The 14352-nt window shown below is 53.4% G+C and overlaps 5 protein-coding genes across 5 annotated transcripts; 4 read left to right on the top strand and 1 right to left on the bottom strand.

Moving 5' to 3' along the window:
• Positions 1-1452: 1452 nt before the first annotated feature.
• ColSpa_01853 (maternal embryonic leucine zipper kinase) lies at positions 1453-1995 on the bottom strand (the record flags this gene model as incomplete). Its single annotated transcript, XM_049268065.1, has 1 exon — positions 1453-1995. One exon carries the CDS (start codon positions 1993-1995, stop codon positions 1453-1455), a length of 543 nt encoding a protein of 180 aa, XP_049124022.1.
• Positions 1996-4191: 2196 nt separating this feature from the next.
• Positions 4192-4835, top strand: ColSpa_01852 (protein sym-1; the record flags this gene model as incomplete). Its single annotated transcript, XM_049268064.1, has 3 exons — positions 4192-4202; positions 4263-4423; positions 4492-4835. The coding sequence occupies 3 exons, from the start codon at positions 4192-4194 to the stop codon at positions 4833-4835; spliced, it is 516 nt and encodes a 171-aa protein (XP_049124021.1).
• A 1042-nt stretch (positions 4836-5877) lies between these two features.
• On the top strand, positions 5878-6759 carry ColSpa_01851 (uncharacterized protein; the record flags this gene model as incomplete). The annotated part of the gene is made up of 1 exon (XM_049268063.1): positions 5878-6759. The coding sequence occupies one exon, from the start codon at positions 5878-5880 to the stop codon at positions 6757-6759; it is 882 nt and encodes a 293-aa protein (XP_049124020.1).
• Positions 6760-7312: 553 nt separating this feature from the next.
• On the top strand, positions 7313-8403 carry ColSpa_01850 (uncharacterized protein; the record flags this gene model as incomplete). Its single annotated transcript, XM_049268062.1, has 2 exons — positions 7313-7661; positions 7718-8403. The coding sequence occupies 2 exons, from the start codon at positions 7313-7315 to the stop codon at positions 8401-8403; spliced, it is 1035 nt and encodes a 344-aa protein (XP_049124019.1).
• A 4606-nt stretch (positions 8404-13009) lies between these two features.
• ColSpa_01849 (uncharacterized protein) lies at positions 13010-13597 on the top strand (the record flags this gene model as incomplete). Its single annotated transcript, XM_049268061.1, has 1 exon — positions 13010-13597. One exon carries the CDS (start codon positions 13010-13012, stop codon positions 13595-13597), a length of 588 nt encoding a protein of 195 aa, XP_049124018.1.
• Between the last annotated feature and the right edge of the window lie 755 nt (positions 13598-14352).

Below are 14352 nucleotides of genomic sequence, written 5' to 3'. Positions count from 1 at the left end.
GACTCCAACCCGCGCGTGGGAACATTTGCGCGGATCGATCCAGATCATCACCTAAGGTTTAAAGGACCGGATGGGATGAGATTAGGCAATGCCGGAGTCGATCTCCTCCTCCGGAGTGTGGGGGTTCCCTGTCGACAACGGGGGGCGTCTAAGTGAGTTCGGCAGTGTGGGATTGATGGACCTGGGCTGGGGTATTTTGGGAGGGTCGCCCGGGCTGAGGTTGTCGGAAAGTTTGAGTTTCAGGGGACATGGGAGTCGCTGGTTAGTGGATGGGCCGCGTCAGATGGGACGGGCCGACATGGGGCTTGATACTTTCCGACATGTCCCAGAACGCAGATCGCATTGTGTAGTTAGGATTCCGTCTTCAGGGAGTTGAAGCGATGGAGTGAAAACTAAAGCAGAGGATTTGTGCGTTACCTAAAGAAGCATGGAAATTGTTGGACGAGAGGATTATTGAGTTTATCCACTGTCGCGGCTAGTAGACTTTGTTCCTTTGGTTGAACATTGAAGCTTGAAAGACCAGAAACCTGCAAGGGCAAGAAGATAAACAACACATGGTTTCACAAGTTAATGTATCCTAGATGTAATATCGACATTATGTGGACCCTCTTGCTTATGTAGTACGTTGCCGCTTTTGCTCAGGCCAGATCCAGGACTGTTCAGGCTCGGAGGAGGTTCAATTCACTTTGACTTGCCCTGCTTAGCCCAAGTTCGCCATGTGCTCACCGTTGCTCAAACCCGTTCTGGCTCAGTCACAAAATATTCAACCAAGCATCGAGAGGGCATCAGAGAGCCAAAGTCTCGGGAGATTCATAAATTTCTCATCTTTCAACTTCCTACCTCTTCCTAACCATCCACTCGAGCCCTCTACACCATGAACTACTAACACAAGAAAGGCGATTCCGAGAGTACTAATCCTATGGACCCGATTAAGGCGACGGTCCTTTACGGTCCTTACAGTCTATCCGAAGTCAATTTGCGACTGGTAACACTCCAGTATTCAGCAGTCTTTATACCAACTCCGAACTAAAGTATGAGATATTGATGGAGTATTTGGTGAGTAATTGTAATGACCGAAAGCTAAGTATGGATTTGCAGACCTAAACTACCTTGTGAATACGGAGGTTGGGTCCGTCGAAGATAAAGGCCGATGAATTGTTGTACAAGATCCGACAGACGCTTAACTGAGGCAACATTAGATAAAAATCTCAACAGGCTAGCTTTTAGGTCTGTGCAAGTGACGTGTTACAGAACAGGCGCGCCCAGCCCGTACATAAAATCTCAGCGTTCGGTGTCGGTCGATAAGAGACTAATCTCTGAACCAGCAATGAACCGAGAGACTGAAAAACAAAGAGACTTCATGGTGTAAGAGTGAACTGGTTTACGTACTGATCAGTGATCAAGTTCACTAGGCTGTCTCAGTTTCCCGGGTCTGACTTTTGGAGACCTCCGCTATACACTAAGACGTACTGAGAGCTCTTCGCTCTTGATTCTCGCACAAGGATCCGAATTCAGCATCTCCACCAACAATCGATTGCCCTTATCGCCAACAGTGCTTCTCAACTCCTCGATCTCGTTCAACCAAGCCACCATCTCCGACTTCACATCCTCATCTTCAAAAACGTGCGGTAGAATCCAATCTCCGGCAGGCAGTGGAACATGTCCGAAGCAAAACAACATCGTCACACCAAGACTCCAGATATCGCCTGCAAAGTCTTTGCACTTCTGGAAGAACTCTGGAGGTGCATATGGCGGTGTTCCAGAGGGCGTCCATCCATTCAGAGGTAATGTTGAGGGGTTGATGAGAGCGGCTCCAAAGTCGATGAGCACCGCTCGTGGTTGCGGAACAGGGGCAAAGATAATGTTATCAGGTTTAACGTCATCGTGGACAATGTACTTGGAGTGGATGAATGCTAGGGCTTCGGCCGTTTGCTTCCAGATGACATTGCTTTCTGACGAGGACAGGGTGGAGTTGTTGGCAGAGTTGATGTACATGTTTAGACTGCGACCGGGTTCATAGCGGAGAGTAATTGTGAGATTTTCGGGGTCTGATGTGAGGATGTGGGTGATATTTTCCTGAATATGTGTTGGATAAGCCTCGTATTTAGTACATGTAGCGTGGGAACTTTTTTACTGAGACTTACATGAGAGCCAGTCAAGTTCAGGGCATCGGTTTCATTGCGCCAACGTTGAAGGGTTCGGGGATTGTCGCGATGATTGAACCTCTTGATAACAGCGATCGAATTGTTCCAAATGCAAGTTACTACCACTGAGTGATATGTCTCTGCGATGAGCTCGGAGAAAGCTGACGTCGTTTCACTCGATTCAGAAACAATGGGACCTCTGTGTTGGTTCTCCATGGCTGGTTTGACGGCAGGTTCAAATGACCCCAGTGACTATTGGCTTTGTTCAGGTGAGGGGGGATGTCACGAAGCCACTCGGCTAAACAGAGCTGATTCTTCCAGGTCTCTGAACAACTTCCGAGAAGACGAGCTGTGGCAGATGAACAGGATTGTGCATTTGTATTTGATAAGAAGCGAACCCGGCTCCTTGTTTAAGCTGGCGTTCCAGCTTCGGTACCTAAGCGGCTCCAACGCGCCGGAAGGATCCAATTACTTTTGGGTGAGTCATGCCGGTAGGTAAGATCCTATCCTGCATAGTGTCCATAGGTACCCGGGCCGATGTGGGGCGTTAGCGTTCCAGGGAGACCAGTGCCTCTAGTTATCAAAGCCCACAACTTAGGTTCGCGATGATGCATCGAGTATAGACGACCCAGCGGACTTGTATATTGATCATGGAAATCATGGCGAGGTGTCTGGCCTCCCATGAATCTACCCCAGAATCATATGGATATCGTGACGATGTCTCATCAAGTTGTAAGCCTGGAACTAGGCGGTCTCAGAGCAAGCTGGCAAAGTAATATGGTGTGCTCCCTAACTATTTTGTTCCAGTATCCAATGGATCACAACTACTGTAGTCTTTTTCGATAGACTATTGGGCCCGCCCACCAGATTTATGAGAAGACTGACTTGAGTGGGATTGTTCACGAATTAATATCGAGGTAGAACTGCAGTATCAGCGAAATGTTGACGTGCGTGTGTGGACTACCATCCGTAGCTCTGAGAGCCATGAGGCGGATAGAGAGAACCTAAATAACAATCAAGCATGAGCCAAAGACCGAGCTGCTGTGATGGCACTTTCTTGTGGGTTTTTTTTTTTAAAGGTATGGATCGCCAATCTTTCTCAAGTTATCCGCTTAGCTGGCGCAGCAATAGGAAGGAGGTACAGTAAGCTGGAGGGAATGGAGGTTCTGGCAGGAGGCACACTGGCATGGGCAGAATCTCTGTATGTTTGCGCCCGAATGCGACGAAGAAATCGTTTCCTACAGCTCCTTACGGCTTAAACACCTGCGGAACACATCTTAATGGCGCTGCACGTCCAGCGACGGTCACAGAATAGCATGCGTATCTAGGTCGTCCAACTTGGCGGGCATGAGCTAAGCCGTGATGACTTCGTCGGTGCCTCCTCGACGCGAAATGAACAAAAGTCTGAGGGCCATCACGAGATCAGGTTTAGATTCCTCTACCCCAGACTGCGGACTTCGCGGGGATCTCGGGTAACAGCCGCCGAGTGGAACGCTGGAACATTGCCCCGAAAATTGCATTAGGCGCTGGCACGGAGTGCTATCTTTGGAAATACCGAACAGAGACAGGTCTTTGACGGTGTGTAACAAGACGAGATTCTCTTACCGAGAGCCCCTGATCCCCAGACCGATTGATGACACTGTTTCTCGTCCGTTAACCAAGACCATCCTGGACTTCTTGTCTTGACGTCGTTTGCATTGTTGTTTCTTTTTGCACAGCGGTCTGGGTTCCCATTTTTACTTGTGCCGCACCATCTCACCAGACCAGGTTGGGACTGTTTCGTCACGTGCAGCTTGCAGGCCTGACGATCGCCATCCACCTTCCTTGCTAGGGTACCTTACTCAGCTTCGAATCCGAGTCGCCTTCCGCCTCTCACATCTCCTCGCTCAACCAATTCACGTCGTCAATTCACTCGCTCGCGCTCCTTTTCTTGCTTCCTGATACCGGTTGACCTGTGCTGGATAATTGTCGTCGAATTCCTCTCATTTTCCTGCACACGGATTGAGATCTAAACCACCTCAGCTTCCCCCCTCTGACGACATACACAATGCTCGGCTGGTGAGCTTCATCTCGGCCCTAATGTCACCAAGGGTGCGTCCGCTAAAACATCAATTCCAGGTATCAGGCAAGACTCGCGGCTCGTCCGCTGCTCACTCAGAGCATCACCACCGCTGTCCTTTTCGCGACTGGCGACATCACCGCCCAGCAGCTCGTCGACAAGCGAGGCCTTGAGAAGCATGACCTTGGCCGCACCGCCCGCATGTTCCTCTACGGTGGCGGTATGTGCCACGAACCTCATTGCTGTCAATTACGACTCCCAATCGCCCTAGGTACTGACTTTCTATAGCCATTTTCGGCCCCATTGCCACCAATTGGTTCAAGTTCCTTCAGCACAATATCGTTCTCAAGAACAAGAACGCTGAGATCCTTGCTCGTGTTGCTGTCGACCAGGGCGTCTTCGCCCCCGTCATGATCGGCGTCTTTCTGTCCTCCATGGCCACACTTGAGGGCGGCTCGGTCCAGGAGAAGCTTGACAAGAACTACAAGACGGCACTCACCTCCAACTACATGCTTTGGCCCTTCGTGCAGATGGTCAACTTTAAGCTCATTCCTCTTCACCATCGTCTCCTCTTCGTCAACGTAATCAGCATCGGCTGGAACTCTTATCTTAGCTTCTTAAACAGTCAGTAACACCTTTGATTGGGCGTTCGCTTAGCTGCAGACGGGCAGACAAGGGGTGGGAATACCCATCTGAAGAGCAGGAAGAGAGATAGCGAGTTTATGTTTCGTTCAATATGGATCTTGTATTTTGAGGCTTCGGATTTGGGGGCATTAGAACCGGGATAGACTGGGTTTAGTGGACACAGATGGCTAGGGGCAGAGCCAGCGGGAATATACCGCACCTTTCTTTTCTGCATAAGCTGAACTGGCTGCGTCCTCGATATACATTTTGAGCAAATGCTTTCCGATGTCTTTTCATCGTCATTGACCGTTGGTGACAACGTTGCAATGGTCCAGACTGCCAGAAGAGTTTGGAATCCCCAATAGCAGCCAAACTCAACCTCGAACCGACGATATCCGTTGTTAATTTCGAGTATGCCCTAGCAATTACGACTTGAAGCGACGGCATCGAACAAGATGGTGCTGATAACACTGATCGTCCGGACCACGAGAGAAGACACGCAGCTGGGCCATGTTTGATCTTTTATAGGCATTATGCCATCTTTTAAGCGATGCTGTTGATTGATGGCCTTGGCGAGGGAATGCAGCGGTCCAGCGCCGGCCCAGCTCCATAAGGCCAATGTGCTCGGAGGCGGGGGAAGGTGAGGAGAAGCCCCGAGCAACCGGCGATGACAGCCCGCAACTTTCCTTCATCATCACCTAGGAACATCTCACAGCACAACAAGTCTGCCGAGGCACTGAAGCGAGACTCGATCTAGCTCTCCATCAAGACAATCAAGTGGGCACATCCGTTGTAGTGCCCCGCGTTCCTTATCTCAAGTCGGACTACTTACTTCAGCAGCACCGTTCGCACCCAACTATCCCCTCACAGACCCCACCTCAGGCCGGGATCCTTCCGTGACGGAGTCGGCCGCTGCAACGTTGCAAGCCAACTTGACGCGGACCTGAGAACTGGAGGATTCCTGCCACGAGAGCAGAGCGAGGAGCAACCTCTTGCAACACGCAAGTCTCAATTTCATCTCAACACAAGTCATCACAACGACTATATAATATGACGGCTTCCGATCTTCTCGACCGTCTCAACAGAGATGGCTTCGTGGTCATTCCTTCGATTCTCACGGAGGAACAACTCACGAAGCTCCGGGACGCCACTCAACAAGCCACAGCGCTGGCCCGAGCCGGCAAATGGCCAAATGTCCGGACCCTTCCGAAACAGTTTCCTCCGTGGCCGGTTGCCACTCCCGAAGCACCCCCTGAAGGTATCTGGGGAGTGCAGAGCATGATGCACCCAGATATGCCCAATAGCAACGTCTTCATCCAGACTTACTTCTCGGATGCCGTTATCGAGCCTACAAAGCAGCTGCTGCAATGCACCGACAATGATCTTGTTATGGAACTGTTCAACCTGCTTGTCCGGCCGGACCACGACTTCGAGCTCCGATGGCACAGAGACGACATTGCGGCGACAGCTGCTGCAGACGAGGAGCTGGATCGCCTGAACAAGCCGGCATACTCGGCGCAATGGAACTTGGCTCTTTACGATGACAATAGTCTCATTGTCGTTCCGGGTTCGCACACCAGAGCCAGAACAGACATCGAGCGCAACGCGGATCCATACGAGAAGGAGATCCCGAACCAACTATTCGTCGAGTTGAAGGCGGGCGACATAGTCTTCTATAACAACAATATCCTCCACCGTGGCGCCTACATAGCCAGCAAGGAGCGCATGACATTGCATGGAAGCGCCGGTCATGTCAAGGGCAGCACCCTCCGGGCACGCAACGTCCTTCAACACGGGCTCAAGGGCTGGGTGGACAAGGTCGATTTGAGTACACTAGGTGAGAAGGAGAGGGCGAGGGCAGAGAACATGCGGAGAATGCTTGTTAAGATGGGACAGGAAGCGGGGGAGGTGGGATACTCTCTGGAGGGGTAGATAAGATATGGATATTTTTACGAAGCCAACCTGGTCGTGCTGGCCAGGCTAATATGAGAAATGCGGGAGTTTCCAAGGACAAGAGGCTGGGAGTTGTTACCGATCGGCGGTGTGTCACAACCGAGCGGTGAATTGCGCGAGTCTTGGTCATGTGCTGCCGGCGCTTAGCTGGGTGCCCCGTGACAAAGCGACTTAAGACACTTTCGATTCCACGATGATAAAGAAGCGTTTTCGGCCTCCAGGGTTTCTGGAACGCCAAACAACGTCATTCTTCTGGAATTAATAGTTCGACTGACACTTCTGGACGTGAACGTTGTTTCATCTCAAGTCCCTCATCCATCTCAAAGCCTGGGGAAAGCGTGGAAGTGGCCTGTGCGCAGCGGATGCCTAAGTAACGAGGTGTCAGTTGACCCGTGAGCTTTTCCCGTTCGCGCGGCCAAATCCGGGTTTGCCAACCATCAACCGACTCTGTCGGCAACACCAGCGTCAACCTCAACCACCTCCAAACCCCTTCGAAACCGCCCCGACTCCTCGAACTCTGCACCTGGCGACAATGTTGCCCTCATCGGTGCGGCGCGTGGTCGCCTCGGCGCCACAGTCTCCTCTCGTCGCCTCCCTCAGCACCTCCGCTCCGAGAGCGGCTACGGCGACCATCACCCTTCAGCAGAGACCTGGCGGCCACCAGCGACGATGGTCCTCTTCAAGCCCGTCCAGTCCGAACAACAACGGCTCCAAGGACATGCCCGGTCAGGGCCAGTCCGTCCACGCCTCGACATCGTCCAACTCGAGCAACAGCAAGTCGAACGGCGAGAAGCGGAAACGGAAGAGCAAGGATAGCGCCGAGAGGGAGGCTGCGCAGAAGCTGCCCAGCGTGCCCAGCACACAACACCTGTCTCAAGAGGGTATGGTATCACCAAGGAGCTACTGCGCGAGGGAAACGCTAACAAGAGACGTGCAGCCCTGGGGTTGTCGACCTTTTTCTCGCTCCATCGACCGATATCCGTGACCCACAGCATGCCCAAGTCCGTGACCGAAGAAGCCTTTGCCGCAATCTTCAAGCCCCGAAACAAGGCGAACAAGGTCACCGACGTCATCTCAACACTATCGAGGACGACCGACGATCTCGAGGGCGCCATGGCCAAGATGACCATTGCCAGCCAGGAGGCGGATGCATCAGGCGAGCCGGTTCAGAAGATCGACCTCAAGCACCCCGACGGCAGCGAGTCGAGCGTCTACGTTCAGCTCAACGCCATGGCCGGGCAGTTCATCCCCTTCCGCCCCCCTCCCGCGCCGGAAGCCATGGGCGCCGCCGATGCCCATGCCGAGTCCGCCATCGAGGATGTCCTTGACGAGGCCCCCCAACACCGCGTCTACAAGGCCATGTTCACGATCGAGGAGACGACCGACGCCGACGGCCAGGTTCAGGTCCTCGCCCACAGCCCCAAGATTATGCAGGACGAGGTCCCCCGATCGTTCCTCGAGCGCATGGCCCTGCGCCAGATGAGGTTCGACGAGGCGCAAGGCCACGACACCATGCAGGCGATCAGCGTCAAGCGCCAACGCAAGCTGAAGATGAAGAAGAAGAAGTACAAGAAGCTGATGAAGCGCACGCGCAACCTGCGCCGCAAGCTGGATAGAATATAAGTTGGGTGTGGCTGTATATACAAGCCCGCGGTTTTTCTCACTTTCTTCTCGAGCATATTTGGGCAGTCGGGTTCTCTCATGATTGGTGTTGGGCCAGGCATTACTGATGGTTTCATATCTTTTTCTTTGGCCAGTTCTTGGGCTTCATAGAGAGAAGAGAGAGACAGCTTTGCATCAGATAGCAATCATCCAACTGTTTGCATCCGGAGCCATCACTCATGACTGTGCCGCAAACCCCAGAGAGAGACTTGAAACCCGGGCGGTGCGAAAGAGAAAGAGAGATCCTGTACAACACTAGAGTGTATTACTAGTTCCATGAGGAAGGACGGAAGGAATTATTCTAAGTCTTTTGAGATTGTCCTTGGAAGCCGCTTTTGTCTTGAGCGAATAGTCCCTGTGATTTTTTTGGTGATCGCCCAAGGGCGTGGCGACAAGTGAGCCGTGGGGTGGCCATAGCTGAAAAGTTCCTGCACCCCACCAAGGTTCAGCGGCCTTTGGGCTCACCGCTCGGCAGAAAATGTTCTCTCCGCCAAATTTTTGGATTTCCTCGAGTCTGCCTCGATTGTAAGTTTGCGCCGACCTCAGCAAGCCCGTACCCGCCAACTTCTGCTACCCCCCGCCACCTGCGAGCTCTTTCCAAGATGTCGCGCAAGGCAGTGTATGTCACATTTCCAAATATCACATGCGATTGAATTCAAAACCTGACATTCCGGTACAGAGACCAGCGGATCCCGAACCTCATTTACAACGGCTTGCAGGAGAAGAAGCGAAGCTTCTTCGTAGTCGTTGGAGACCATGCCAAGGATGTTATCGTCAACCTCCACTACTTGATGTCACAGCGAGACATCAAGCAGAACAAGTCTGTCTTGTGGGCATACAAGAACAAGCTCCTTGGCTTCACCAGGTACGAAACGCTCTCCAGATGCACTTACACAGGACCTCGAGCTGACAGCTATGCCCCGCCAGTCACCGCAAGAAGCGCGAGAACAAGATCAAGAAAGAGATCAAGCGCGGCACCCGCGAAGCCAACGAGTCCGACCCCTTCGAGCTCTTCGTGTCCCTCCACAACATCCGATATGTCTACTACAAGGAGACCGAGAAGGTGCTCGGAAACACCTTTGGCATGTGCATCCTGCAAGACTTCGAGGCCATGACGCCGAACATCCTCGCCAGAACGATCGAGACGGTCGAGGGTGGCGGTTTGGTTGTCCTTCTTCTCAAGGGTATGACCAGCTTGAAGCAGCTGTACACCATGTCCATGGACATCCACTCGAGATACCGGACGGAGGCGCACGACGATGTTGTCGCCCGTTTCAACGAGCGCTTCATTCTCTCCCTTGGAAGCTGCGAATCTTGTCTCGTCATTGACGATGAGATGAACGTCCTGCCCATTTCGGGTGGCAAGAACGTCAAGGGACTGCCGCCGGCCGACAAGGACATCGCCAAGACCGAGACCCAGCAGGAATTGGAGGACATGAAGGAGGCCCTACAAGATACCCAACCAGTCGGCTCCCTGGTTACCCTTGCGAAGACGGTCGACCAGGCCAAGGCGCTGCTGACCTTTGTGGACGCCATCGCCGAGAAGACTTTGAGGAGCACGGTGACCTTGACGGCCGCCAGAGGACGCGGAAAGTCCGCGGCCATGGGTGTGGCTGTTGCGGCTGCCGTGGCGCACGGTTACAGCAACATCTTCATCACCTCTCCCTCGCCCGAGAACTTGAAGACCCTCTTCGAGTTTGTCTTCAAGGGTTTCGATGCGCTCGGCTACGCGGATCACGCCGACTACTCGATCATCCAGTCCACGAACCCCGACTTCAACAAGGCTATCGTCAGAGTCAACATCCACCGGGCGCATCGCCAGACGATCCAGTACATTAGGCCTCAGGATGCCCACGTTCTCGGTCAGGCAGAGCTGGTCGTCATCGATGAGGCCGCTGCTATCCCCTTGCCCCTGGTTCGCAAGCTGATGGGCCCTTACCTGGTCTTCATGGCTTCCACGATCAACGGTTACGAGGGTACTGGACGTTCGCTGTCATTGAAGCTGATTAAGCAGCTGAGAGAGCAGTCAAGACCCGGAGCGAAGACGAACACCGACACAGAGGTTGCTGATCGCACCACGGGCAAGACTGCCAAGGACCAGGGCTCAAGCCACCAAGCCAGCCGCTCTCTTCGCGAGATCACTCTGTCCGAGCCCATCAGATACGCCCAGGGCGACGCCGTTGAAAAGTGGTTGAACAAGCTCTTGTGCCTGGATGCCACTCTCCCCAAGGCCAAGGCTAGCAGCCAGGGCTGCCCCGACCCATCCCAGTGTGAGTTGCTCAAGGTCAACCGCGATACTCTCTTCTCGTTCCACCCTATCCCCGAGAAGTTCCTGCAGCAGATGGTGGCCCTTTACGTCGCCAGTCACTACAAGAACTCTCCCGACGACCTCCAACTGATGAGTGACGCGCCCGCGCACGAGCTCTACGTGCTTATTGCGCCGACATCAGACGGAAAGCTTCCCGAGCCTCTATGTGTTATCCAGGTCGCCTTGGAAGGTAAGATCAGTAGACAGAGCGTCATCAACAGCTTGAGCAGAGGACAACGGCCCTCTGGTGACTTGATCCCGTGGCTCGTGAGCCAGCAGTACCAGGATGACGAGTTTGCCTCCCTGTCTGGTGCTCGCGTTGTGAGGATAGCCACGAACCCGGAGTACGTGTCCATGGGATACGGTACCAAGGCTCTGCAGCTGCTCACCGACTTCTACGAGCAAAAGTTCACCAACCTGTCCGAGGATGCCGACCTCACTATGGAGGAGACGCTACCGAGGGTGACGGATGCGGAGCTGGCCAACACTTCTCTGCTCGCAGACGACGTCCACATTAGAGATATCAAGAAGCTGCCGCCGCTGTTTGCCAGGTTCTCCGAGATCAGACCCGCTGCATTGGACTACGTCGGTGTCAGCTACGGTTTGACGCAGCAGCTCCACAAATTCTGGAAGCGGGCCTCGTTCGCTCCAGTCTACCTTAGGCAAACCGCCAACGACTTGACGGGCGAGCACACATGCGTTATGCTCCGGCCTCTGGAGAACACCGCAGACCAGTCGTGGCTCGGTGCGTTTTCCAGAGATTTCCAGCGTCGCTTCCAGTCGCTACTGTCCTACCAGTTTAGAGAGTTCCAGTCGGTTGTGGCGCTCAGCATCGACGAGTCCGCCAACGCGGGCGCTAAGCTCGATGGCACTGAGCCTACGGCTCTGACGAAGGCCGAGCTCGACAGACTCCTTACGCCTTTCGATCTGAAGCGTCTTGAGTCTTACGCCAACAACATGCTGGACTACCACGTCATCCTTGATCTCGTTCCCACCCTTGCTAGCCTGTACTTCACTGGCAAGCTCAAGTCCGACATCAAGTTGACGGGTGTGCAGCAGGCTATCCTGTTGGCCATTGGTCTGCAAAGAAAGGATATGGACGTCATCTCCCAAGAGCTGTCTCTCCCATCGTCGCAACTCTTGGCCATGTTCATCAAGATTCTGCGCAAGATCACTGCTCACTTCGGCAGCTTGGTCAACGCTGCCGTCGAAGCCGAGATGCCCAAGGCCGATGCCATTGGTGTTAGCCGGGAGAACGCGTCGGGTGCCCACGATGACGAGGTTGTGGACAAGAGGTTCGCTCCCCTTGAGACCTCTCTCGAGGACGAGCTTGAAGAGGGAGGTGATGAGGCTCTGGCCAAGCTGCGTAAGAAGCAGCGTGAGCTCATCGACTCCCTTCCTCTCGACCAGTAAGTTATTAAATCCCACAGCTTTTAGACGGTTCCAAGCTAACAGTTGCCAGATACGAGGTTGATGGTGATGCCCCGCGTGGGCAGAGGCTGAGCAGGCCGTCAAGGAGGGCAAGTCCGGCGTCGTTAGCATCAAGACAAGCAAGTCGAAGCGCAAGGCCGGACCGACGGCAGCGGAGATCTACGACGAGGCCCTTGGGGAGAAGAAGTCTCACAAGAAGGCCAAGAAGTCCAAGAAGGACAGGGACTGAAGAGTTACATGAGGCGGCGGTGTGGTATAAACAAAAGTGTAAAAGCGTTCCTACTGAGAGAAGGGTAAAACGGGTATTTCTCCCAACATTATTGGGGCGCCTCTGTACGGAGTTGGCTCGGCATTTTTTTATCAAATTCAAGAGGGTTATTGTTTCCAGTTGGCAGGAATGAATGCCGTTGCCGTCTGAAGAAGCGTCAGGATTCTCATGGATCTAGTGAATATGATGACTGGTGACTAGGCTGGGGAAGTAGTTTCCCAACGGGGGAGGGACGAAGGTGAGTTGGCAGACGCGTGCCTTCCCTTGCACCTTCCTTTCCAATTTCAACATGGCAACGATCTCTCTTTCCTTCGTCCGTCGAAACACTACGCCACTCGAGTTTCGTTGAAACGTACGTGATCGCCTCGGAGGTTTCTATCAAACATACCAGTGGAAAGCCTCCTTTATCTTGAATCCGACACCAAGCTCATGATTGTGTTCCTCTTCCCGCCACAACGAGGACGTTAAGATATTAACATTACAGCGTCCCTCGCGATTCGATACAACTGCCAAAATCTCGAGTTACCCACGAACTCTTGGTGCCGCTCGCGACACCACGAATGTGTACCGAAACCATCGCCCTCTGCGAAAGCTGCGGCTTCCACAGGCACATGCACTACCACCGCTGTATGGCCTGGCTATGGACCTACCGCCAGATCAAATGGGGATTCACCACCCCGCTCGACTCAATCCCAAAAGCCAAGAACTGCCCATTTCTTGACGGCGAGGTCAAACTAGAGATAGAGCCCGGCCGATGTCCCGATGCACTGTGCCCCGGCCACAAGCTCAAGGCAGAGATGGACGAGGTGTCGACTGACATAAGAACGGACGCCGATAAGATTGAGGAGCAGCGAATCAAGCTAGGCTTAAAGAAGAGGACGAGACCACAGGGGTTCCAGGATCCTTTGGAGGTCGGTCGGCCGCATCAGCGGAAGATTCCAGTTGTTATTTTGGATGGGCATCCCAACGATGTCTCTGGAAGGAGTCAAGGGAAGCAGAGAGTTTGGGAGGATCAGGCACAGTACGAAATGCTCACTCCGGAACAGGAACATGCTGGGGGAATTGCGATTCCATTACACTCACCCGCCGCTGAGGCACCAGTTTTCAGACAAAGGAAATTCAATGGGCCGATGATGCTGCCGCACTGAGACGAAGACTGCAAACCTACGAAAAGAATGCGCCGACTTCCGGGGCATGAGATTATGAATAAACGAGAGACGGCTCCAGGCATACCAGGAGTCCTACTATCGACGCCAAACAAATTGAGGGCGTTGATATCAAGCGCCAATCAAGTGTTCTACTGCTTAGTACAATGCTTACTGATTTACTGCATTGTGCTTCGGAGAGAGTGAGGCTCAGCTGGAGTTGTGAAGTTGCTTCTGATTGTTGTTCCTGTAAGACAGGTCCATCCTCCACCTTCCGTGCGATTGACCAATCAAAGCCGGTCCGTCGGAACCGTTCGATCGCCTTCATCGAAAATGTTTCTCCCTATAGCGCAGCCAACCGGCAGGGTCTAGTCAGCCAGCCCATGCTCCAGCGCCATTTAAGCCTGTTTTCGACGCCCGTCCCCATGAAGAGCCAATCTCGGCAGTGGGGAACATCCCCTGTAGACAGCCAATACCATATTCCCCACAGCGCTCAGGTCCTCCACTGAGAGCTGGAGGGATCATGCACGTCGCCTCCGCGACCTGGGGTGACATTTCTTAACTTTCCCCTTCGACCCGTTCGTCCCTTGTAAACATCGTCCCATCTCCTCTCCTCTCCTTACCCTCAATCGCGATACATTCATTTACTGCGGACGAAAGCCCGAGTCGTCAATCGACCTCTCCACGACGAGAGACGCTTCTGGTTCGAGAATCACCATACGCTAGTTTACTCTAGGCTATTTAACCTTAATCCCTTC

Source organism: Colletotrichum spaethianum, assembly GCF_022836535.1.
Source record: "Colletotrichum spaethianum MAFF 239500 DNA, contig03, whole genome shotgun sequence".
NCBI classification, from domain to species: Eukaryota; Fungi; Ascomycota; class Sordariomycetes; order Glomerellales; family Glomerellaceae; genus Colletotrichum; species Colletotrichum spaethianum.
This window is presented reverse-complemented; position numbering and strand designations above follow the sequence as displayed.